The 10,450-nt window shown below is 41.4% G+C and overlaps 1 protein-coding gene across 2 annotated transcripts in view; it reads right to left on the bottom strand.

Moving 5' to 3' along the window:
• Positions 1-3,935: 3,935 nt before the first annotated feature.
• Exph5 (exophilin 5) overlaps positions 3,936-10,450 on the bottom strand; it is a 70,810-nt gene continuing 64,295 nt past the window's right edge. For both annotated transcript variants that reach the window (XM_004626124.2, XM_023709519.1), the window contains one exon: positions 3,936-9,659. In XM_004626124.2, the coding sequence (XP_004626181.1) occupies positions 4,366-9,659 (5,294 nt within the window). In that variant the 3' untranslated portion in view covers positions 3,936-4,365. The remainder of the gene's footprint in view (positions 9,660-10,450) is intronic.

The raw sequence follows: 10,450 nt of genomic DNA, 5'->3' as shown, positions 1-10,450 counted from the left end.
TATGTGAGAAGGAGGCTGCTCGCACAGACCCCCAAAACTGAACTGCAGAGGCAGCGAGGTGAGGCTCTCCACGTCGCCCTTGCTGGGGTGGCGGTGTCCACAGCTGGCATCTGCGGGGAAGCCAGCCGCACGCTTCCGTGCCTGACCCATCTCGGGTCCCAGGCTGGGTGCCGTCTGTCCAGTGCTGTCTAACTCGGCCTCGCCCCGTCACTTCCCTCGCCTGTGTTCCATTTTTGTCCCTCCTTCCCTCTGCATTCCTTCTTGTCATTATTTATTCATGAAATCTTGTTGAGCAGTTACCTCTCACGCCAGTACCTTACCTCTGGTATGAGCCTCTTTACAGCCTGTGTCCCTGTGCCCCGGTGAACCCAGTAATTAGAGGCCATGAAATATGGCCCATGGAATATGGACCAACTGGAAATATTGTTAGCTCTCACCCACTATTTGATTCAACATACTGTATTTTTTTTTTTTTTTTTTTTTTTTTGGTATCAGGAATCAAATTTATGATCTAGGGCTTGCCAGGCAGGCGCCGCACTGCTGAGCTATATCCATGGCTCAATGCATTTTAAATTTTAGTAAAGCACAATGAAAATACCTTGAGTAAAGTACTGTCTGCATCTAAGATGATGACTTGGGAGAAAAGGTTTGTCTTTGGTGGAGAAAGGGTTTTGGGTTGCCTTTTGAGGAAAGATCAGAACAGATAGGTAAGAACAAAAGCACAAAACCAAGGCTAGGGGCCAGGGAAATAGCTCAGTAGAATAAACACTTGCCTGGCAAGCGCAAGGGCCTGAGTTCAATCCCTAGTTCCACCAAAAAAAAAAAAGAAAGAAAGAAAGGATTTGTTAAAAACAAAACAGAACAAAAAAACAAACCAAGGCAATGTTGGCACACACGTGTAATCCCAGCACTCGGGAGGTTGAGGCAGGAGATCACCAGGAGTTCAAGGCAGCCTCGGCTACATACTGAGTTCAAGGCAAGTTTGAACTATAGAGCCAGACCCTGTCTTTAAAAACTGGAAAAGACCCTCTATAGGGCAAATCTCTTTCAATAGCCACCAGAAAATTAGTTTGAATACTTTTGTGTCCACCTCTTTGCATATTTCCTGGAACTTTCACACTTAAATATGTGAAGATGGGAATAAAAATCCAGTCACCTAGAACACCTGTTTAAGTCATTTATTTCAATACAATCATCATTTTAAATTTGGACCTTGTCACATTTCATAGAGAACAACTACATAAAAGAAATTTTTAACAAAAGTGCTTATGGCTTGTTTCAGAAACAACACAGAATTGCTGGTGATCTTACAGTAAGCTGGAATAGTTTCCCAGACTAGCTTAGAAAGCAAAATATTTACATATTTACACTGTACACTTAAACAGGACATTCTGAAGCATTGTAATGAACAATAAATGCTTAGCAATAAGGTGTCATGTTCCCTCTAACATTCAGTGGAAGATATTTACAGAGGTGTGAATTTTTATCTGATTCCCACCCTTCACCACAATTTAAGAGAACTTTCCTTCATCAGCTCCAGGGTTCATAAAATAGGTTTTTATTTTATTTTTTTTAAAGCTTAGCCAAGCCTTTGTTAGTAGCAGTTGGAGTTTTACTAAAATCATCATGTTAACAATGTAAGGTTAAATTATTTAGAAGGAAGTCTCTAAGAATGAAAGTAATCTCATTAAGCCCTATTTTAAATGGATTCAATAGTACAAAATTTATGGTTATATTAGTCTTATATCTAAACAAGTTAATGTTTTGCTAGGTACTTGTACTACTGATTCATTGATTCCTTAGTTATATTACTCCAATTATATGGATATTTAATAATTATTATATCATTTAGAAAACATGAATATAAAATGACTTATAAATTACAAGAACTATAGCAAAAATGAACATGAAAAAGCAGCAGTTTATGTGTTAAAATACAGAGCAATCACCAGACAAAGTGGCCCATGACTGTAATCCCAGCACTCAGGAGGCTGAGGCAGGAGGATCGCTGCATGTTTGAGACCAACCTGGGTTATAAGGTGAGTTCAGGACCAGCCTGAACTGCACAGCGAGACGCTGCCTCAAAAAGACAAAAAAAAAAAAAAAAAAAAAAAAAAAAAAAATCTGCTATACTTCTTTAACAAAGTACTTTATAAAAGTATAAAACTAGGGAAGGTACCATTTTTTTGTGAATTCTCTCTTTTCTTGATTTGTGAGCCAGACCAACAAGCAGACATTTCAAAACTGTGGATGAGCAGGGCCATCAATCACCTCTGAATGAAGACAGTAAATTCCAGGGTGGAGTACCTGGGAACCAAAGCAGCCTCTCGTTCTTAACCTTCACTTGCCTGTTGATACAGCCTGAACTCACTGAGCAAAAGCTAAGTTCACTTCACCCTTGGGTGGAGACATGTAGACTCAGAGTACCTACTAGCAGAACCTGCAATCTGATCATTAAATATCCATAACCTTAATATTAAAATGTTAACCCTGAATATCTTAAAATTACATAAAAATGTACCTCGTGGTGTATGAAAATTTTACTTAAATAATTAGAAAGTAGCAAATGAAGAAAGCAGAATTTACAAGCACCCATTATGCACAGAATACAATGTTATGTGTCCTTTGACATAGGAATGTGAATGGAAAAGTTCTAAATGCTTTATTGACAAGTATATTGTCTTTGTCTTGGGACCCAAAATTGATCAGAATTCCAAGTTTTAAGCAGCTGGCAGATTTAAAGAGTAGCTTCCTATCAGTTATCTCATCCTTACCAGTTTTGAGCTTCATGGGAGCAGTTAGCCTAGCCCTGGTATTTTGCTTCTACACAAGTTTGTTTATTGATTGATTGATTGATTGATTGATTGATTGTCTTTTTAAGACAAGGTCTTACTATACAGTTCAGGCTGGCCTCAAGCTCACTTTGTAACCCAGGCTGGTCTTGAAATCACAGTGATCCTCCTGCCTCAGCCTCCTGGGATTGAAGGTGTGTGCCACCATGCCCAGCTTGCAAGTCACCATTTAGGACAAAAATGTAGTTCTTGCGACTGTATCAGTGCTGGATCTCTACATGCTTTAGCAATACCTAACATTGTCCTTAGTAGCGGATGAAGCAGAGTTGGTGAGAAATGTAGAAAGTAAAATTATGTCAGGAAGTAAATGTGTAGTAAACACTGTAAGATAAAATCAATTATGTTGACTGTCTAGAATGTGTGCTCTCTGCAGTTCTAGTAAATTATCTTTACCAATATCCATAGGTTTTTATCCTGAATTAAATGAGAAATTCCCAGATTTCTGTGTGGCAACTAAAGTTAGTAAAGCAAAATTATCAGTGATTTACATGAGATTAATTATTGAAAACAGCATAGTGACAGACAGTAGAATTTTCTGAGGGTTTGGTAAATGGAGGAGCATGTGAACCTCAGAAATCAGACCGGACCTGGCATGTTAGGGGCTAAGTAGAGTTCTCACGGGACAGCAGTGGCTAAAGTGCCTCCCCAAGTGTCCTCAAAGGAAATTAGGAAACGGACAGTTCTCGGGAAACGGGGAAACTGGATGTAGAGAACAGCTGCCTGCATCATCAGGTTGCCTGGCTCGAATCCTTGGCTTTATAAATTCAGCCCTTAATAATTCAGTGCATCCCTACAAACTGTCTCAGAGGAATCTCTACAAGTAATAGGGATTAAGCCCCTTAGCTGGAGCCTCAACATGTTCTTTAAATATCACTCCCCCAGGCACTGGCCAAGCTCCACTAGGGATAACCTCAGGATAACAGGATGGCCTCATGACAGTTCCTTTACCTGAGAGAGAATAAAAGAAAACAAACACACCAACAAAAAATCCCACCAGGGGCTGGGGAGATGGCTCCATAGAATAAGTGCTTCCCTGGCAAGCTCAAGGGTCTGAGTTCAATCCCTAGTTCTGGGGGAAAAAAAAAAAAAAATCCCACCAAAGTTCCTAAATGTTGAAGCAAACAGGATGATAATATTTACTGTACTGTCATGGTCCTTACATTTTTTAAAACATCATGAAGAATGTGAAAAAGTAGAGTAAAATTAGGTGAAAAGCCAAAATTGGCAAGTGATTTAGAGATAAAGTTTGAGAAGGGAGTGAAGACAGACCAAGAGCAAACAAAGAGGGGAAAATGAGCAGAAAACTCCTCAGAACATGAAATCTCATTTGTAGAATTCAGGAAGTGGGTATAGAGGGTATGGAGGAAAAAATGAGTTATTTTGGTGCAAACACTACCCAGACCAGACCTTTCAAAATCTGTCCTCCCCTGAGCATACAAATTCACACTATTTCTGTGGCAGGTTTTTGATGAAAAGCAAACTGCAACACATCATGCATCTTTCTAGAAACATCTCATAGTTCTGACTCTTTATCATTTTCATTCAGGTAGTATTCATCGTCTGTGGTTGTGTCTGTGTCACAGTCTGAGTCCACTGGGTCCTTCTCATAGATATTAAGTGTTTCACTTGGACTTAAACTGCCTCCTGGCACCTGACTGCTAGGGGAGTTTGAGCTTAAAGACTCTGATGTGTTGGAAGAGCTAATTACATCATCTTTCAGGAAGCCAGGGTTCTTAAGAAAACTTGGTTTCCATAACCTTCCTTGTGTGAGTGACCGTTTTACATTCTCCAAGAAAGCTAACTGTTGTTCTTTCCCAAAAATCCCATAGTCGATGGGTCTGGCTATTGATGACGCAGACTTGGGCCCTGCTTTTGCTTTGCTGCTACACAAAGTCCAGCTTTCACTGTCATCATAGTTTGGAAGTTCAGAAAAAGATTTGAACCTTCGACTGTACCCGTTGTTGGTAGGAAGTTCATCCCTGAGGGTCAGTCGACTCAGGGCATTGTCAATGGATGTGCTCTCAGAAAGATGACGCCCCCTGACTTTGGGAGGATGGCTTTTGCATGGCAGATCACTCTGCACATTGATGCTTTTTAAACTCTTTGATCTATAGAGGTGAGGCTCAGGTTCCCACTGCAGAGACAAATTTCTCCCTTGTTGCTGCTGACAGCTAGACAGAGAAATGCTTACCGGAGATTTCAGTGCAGGCTCCAAAGGGAGCTCTGACCTCCTCTGATGGTCAGAGAAGCCCGCTTCCCTGAGGCTGGTGAATGCGAACTGCGGGGCTGAGGTTCCTGACTCTCCTTCCTCACCTACAGTTGCACTTTCAGAATTCTCATGTTTTGGTGTTGATTCTGAGACAGCATTGAGTTCATCCTGATGTAGCTTTGAAATGCTGTTAGAGTTCTGATTATGGGAGTGTCTAGAAGCTTCTCTGCTGGATAGTTCAGTAGCCTCTGCAGTCATGCCATCGTTACCCATACTGCCTTCACCTGTAGGTTCAGCCAGTGACCTGCACTTTTCTCTGCCCAGAGATAAGTGGTCAAAGTCAGATTTACTGCCACCTTTATAGAAAATAGTAGCTACGTGTCTTCTGGGGCTTAAATCCTTAGCAGGGAATTTTCTGCTGGCTTTCAACGTGGTTGGCAATCTGTTTTCTACTTGTTCTAGGTCGTCCAAGTTGGTATTGTGCTTATTATTTCCTCCAGCGTGTAAAGTCCGATCCCATGCCAACTTCTGCATTTCACCTCTGACCCTCCTGCTCTCTGCCACATTTGCCTCCTGACTTCCTTGTAATTTCCTGGATTCAGACTGTAAACTTTCTAAATCTGGTTCACCCGGTTGAGTCTTATCAACAAACTGTGGTTCATGCAGTGCTGGAGTGAGAAAAATAGCTTGACTTTCTGAGTCAGGAAAAATTTTGTCAGTCAGTTTTTGGCACTCTGTCCCAGTTTTCTCTCTAACTTCCCGGGGCTGTGATCCACCGGAGATATCCTGCGTGCCTACGGCTGTGTGATCTTTCTGAGACCAGCTTCCACTTTCAGTGGCTATAATGGGTATACCACTACCTACGCACTTCCCAGAGCTTCTTCCAGTTTGGGAATTTTCGTTATTATCTTCAGGATGAGCTAGGAGACCAGAGAGAACACTGTCTCCTGCATTAGCAGACAGCTGACAATCTGCAGATTGTTCTTCTGTGGCACTTTTATCCTGAAGCACGAATGAGGTACCCAAGGTTTCATTTTTCCATGGTTTTCCTCTCTCTTTCTTGTTTTCTGGAACACCTAGAGGTGTTTTATCTAAGTTATGTGAGGGAATCTCTCTGGTTTTAGATTCCCCTTTATGAAGAGAAACGTCTGCCCCAGCACAAGTCCTTTCCTGTAATGTAGGCTCCGAGGACCCATTTGGTGACTGGAAGGCAGCCGGACTGTCAGTAGTGTGAGAAAGACGAGTCTGAGTAGGGTTGCCTAGTAGTTTTAGATCTTCAGATGAAGATGTTCCTGACTGTACATGCGTAGAATAACTTCCTTTGTCTTCTTCTAAAGCCTTAGAAAATATTTCAGTGTCCATTTGCAGTGATTCTGTAAGGGAATTGGTACTTTGTATATATTGTTGAAGAAGGTCACGGAATTTTTTGCTGGGTTTCCTTGGGAGCGTATAATATATTGAAACCACCTCTAGGCATTTTACATTATCTTCATCACCAGACACAGAAAATGTACTAGTAGTCTTAAATATATGTAATGCTTTCCCACTTCCTTTTTCTGATACCTCTACACCAGAACGTAAAGGGTCTTCACCTGAAAGAGTACCTACACTTGTTGCAGAGGCAGAAATTTCACCATCTTTTTCAGTGCATTCTTGAGAGAACTCTTTTCGGCCACCTCTGGTGGCTGGGTTACTTTCCAGAGGGTCAGTGATTCTCTCCCAAGGCCTGAGTGTCATAGCAGAAGCATCTGTGTCTGAGCCCACTGCTTTTTCTCTGTCTTCGCTTCTAGTTGAGGCACATAGCTCCCCTAAAGGACATGACACAGCTCTCTGAATGAGGAATGGTAGGGGTCCTTTCCTAACAGAAGCAGGTCTGATGACTTTCATACCCGTCATTGTTGCTGTGGCTTCAGGTGGAAACAAGGCTGAATCTGAAACAACTCTGGAACATTTGCTCATTGACTCAGGAGAAATGGGACTGAGTTCATCTGCTGTGTACTTGCCACCTGGACCGCCCATATTATTTTTGATCTGGAATGGAGGTGGCCCATTCCTAATAGAAGCAGCTACTATCTTACTTTCTGACTGCTTGCCGTATATGGGACAACTAGCTGATTTTCTTGGCAAGGTACAATAAATGGTGCTATGTTCAGAAGGTTTGGATTCACTCTGATTCTCTTCAGTGAGGCTCCTGCCTTCAGTTGTGGGTACTGATGTGCTATCCAGTTTGCTTAGCTTTTCAATGTAAGATATGTGGCGCCTTACTCTTCCTTTCCCTTTTCCACTTCCACTTCTAAAAGGAGAGTAGGAGTGACATGTAATGACATCACACACTTTGTCATTCACAGACCTATGACTATCATTATTCTTTTGTTTTTCTAAGGAGCTTACGGTAAATTGATTATTTTGGTTCTTTCTCCCATTGTCTATTTCTTCTCTTTCTTCCAGAGATGGACTTTTGTCTGATGGGCGTCTCTTGGAGAACACTGTGGTGGACAGAATCCCAAAAGCATCAAGGGAAGCATCATTGGATGGTGAGGAATCTAGTGGTGCACTTGACAGATCTAAAGAATCACATGAGGTAGTATGCTTGCTGCAGTTGGTAGAATGAGTTGTGGAACTTTGCTCTCTTTCAGTGTCTAAGCTAGCAGTCTCCTCTGGTAATTCTGTGTTTTGATTGTCTAGATGTCCAGAGTGCCAGATGTTATTTTGAATAGTGTCTGAAAAATCTGCATTGTTTACTTTTAATTCTAGGTGACAACTTGGATCTGGACTGGGGAAGCATGGTGGTGTTCTGCTTTTCTGAGAGAACAGAAGGGAAGCTGTTGAGTCAAGTTTTCTGTTCCCAGGAAAACACTTCTCTTTTTTAAGTTCAGTGGGTTTGTCTCTATATAAGAGGGAAAATTTGGAGGTATCCTTCCTGGGAAAGCCTCTTGGAGACCCCTTTGAATGGACTGTAGTAGACACCTTAAAACTCATCTTGTCACTTTTGATTGGCTCCTGGGAGAGGGGTTTTTGAAAATCAGGTAAAGGGTCTGTCTGTCTGTCAGTCTGTGAAACAGGTGGAGGTATGTCACCTGTCATGTCTGTCTGGGCCACCTTGTTTAGCTGTTTGTCTTCTAAAATAAATACAGTTGACTCCTTCTCATTATTCATTTCTGTGACCAAGCTATTGAGCTGGGTTTCAGCAAAAGGTGACAGATCGGTTGAATTGCTGTAGGCTGTGGTAACTCCTGTATGGCTTCCTATCGGCAGGGTGTCTGGTTTATTGGGAATAACTTTCTGCAAAGTGATCGTGGAATTCAGAAAAGTGGGACTCTGAGAATTCCGTTTGTCATCAGGAATCTGGGGGAAGGAAGTTTTGGATGAGGATGCTAAAGTCTGATCCATTCTTGATGAATAAGGTTCTTTGCGTATATGTGTTTGTACAGGTGAACTATCTTGGCAGTGTCCTGAAGCACTAGACTTGAGATGATAGCTTGAACCAGGCATGGAGTAAATATTTTGTGTGCCAAATTGGTTCTCAATACTGTTTGATATCTCCATGCTCTCCAGTGGGGTTGTGTGAAAGTCAGCCTTCCAGGGATGTGGCTCTTCTTGGCCTCTGAAAACATCAGTTCCATAGCCAGTAGAAAGTGGCTCCCAGTGTTGGAAAGGGACGCCATGGCCCTGAGCAGCAGGCACACTGTCTGCTTCAATGGAAATCATTTCAAAGTCTCTGTTAGAATAAACGAATGGTTTCCTGCTTTGATCAAAGTCAGACCAAGAAATATGTTCTTCCCGGTGGTCCCAAAAAGAACTTTGGACAAATTGGTGTTCTCTGCTTTGCCCAAAGGTACTACTAAAGAAAGACCTAGCAAATGGGTTGTCCTGCTGATAGAATGGCATATTCTCTAAATTCTCAAAAGCATCAGAGCTCATTGCATTATCCATTGGGGCATTTAGATGAACACTTTGGTAAACGTTTTGTGAATGGTACAATTCATGTGTCCTATTTCCCTGAAAATACCTGGGATTCACACACTGGTCTGCAGGGTCCATTTCCATTGGTGATGGTGCCGTCAAGAACTCTTGCTGGCTCTGCCTGTCTCTAGAAGCATCTGATCTGTTCCAGATGATGGAGGATAACGGAGTTCTCTTCGGGCTCTGCTGGTAGTTCGGTGGTGTAAATCTACTCTTGCTCTGAGTTGCAGCTGGAAAGTGTGAGCTTCTTGCTGTGAAATGCCTCGTGGCTCCTACGGCAGGTCGTTGCCGGCTGTCAAAACACAAAGATGTACTGCCAAAAGTATTCTTTGGCACATAATCTTCTTTTGAGATGCTGGGCCCCCTTGTCCTGTACATATCATAAATTGTTTTTGTCCTGGGAGAAAAAGTTTTAAAACCTTCCCTTGGAGCTCCTGGTCTCAGGATGTCATAGATGGACATATTAGAAGTTTCATTATAGCGATTTTTATGTCTTCCAGTGATGTTACTATGCCTGTTGCCAGTGGAGTAACAATGGCTGAACTGGGTTCTCGATCCGTAGTTGTAGGGTGCGCTGGCATTCACTGAGCTTGTGGACTGTTCTTGAGCCAGCGTGCTGTCCAAATCATCTAAAACTAAAGGAGAATATAAATCAATTTTGTGGGGTATGTCCCTGTAGTGCAATAACAATTTGAGTTGTGGAAAACCAAACCAAAAAAACATAATTTTTTTTTTTGTTTTGCTTCTTTGTGGTACCAGGGGTGGAACTCAGGAGGACCTTGCGCTTGCCAGGCAAGCACTTATTCCACTGAGCTATCTCCCTGGCCCAAGAAGCGTAATGATTTTTAATTTTATCTTTACCATCATACAAATATGACATTAATTTTGCTTATGTTTTAAAGATAGACTTGTACAGCAGTGCAACATGAGGTTTTTTCCCTATACTTTTCCAAATCAAACTTTATTTTTGAGGTGCTGAAGGTCAGACTGCGAGCCTTGTGAATGCTAGACAAGTGTTATACCACTTAACTACATCCCTAGCTCTCAGTTCAAACATTTTCAAGTAAATCTTCCATAATGGCATAAAGCTGTATTTTTTCCTGACAACAAACCCATTGTATTCTAGGCATCTGAAGTATTTTGAGTTTTGTAAGACATGAACTAATAATAAAGAAATAATATAGAGTATAGTATTAAAACTATTATTGAAAAAAACTATTATTGAATAACTAGATAGCCCAAGCTGTCTTTCAGTTTCTTTCATGTCACTAGGTGACTGTAACATTTCAGTTGTGTTTACCTCATGAGACTAATAGAAATGAATCTGTAAACAGCATGCATTTTTTTCAGTTATACTGTTAAAAAATTACTGCCAAAAGTTTAGTATTACTACCTAATTTATAAACTTATTTAATTGGATAGACTT

The sequence above is a fragment of the Octodon degus genome, unplaced genomic scaffold (genome assembly GCF_000260255.1).
Source record: "Octodon degus isolate 3935 unplaced genomic scaffold, OctDeg1.0 scaffold00012, whole genome shotgun sequence".
Classification (NCBI taxonomy): domain Eukaryota; kingdom Metazoa; phylum Chordata; class Mammalia; order Rodentia; family Octodontidae; genus Octodon; species Octodon degus.
Note: the sequence above shows the minus strand (reverse complement) of the source record. Positions and strands in the feature narration are given on the sequence as shown.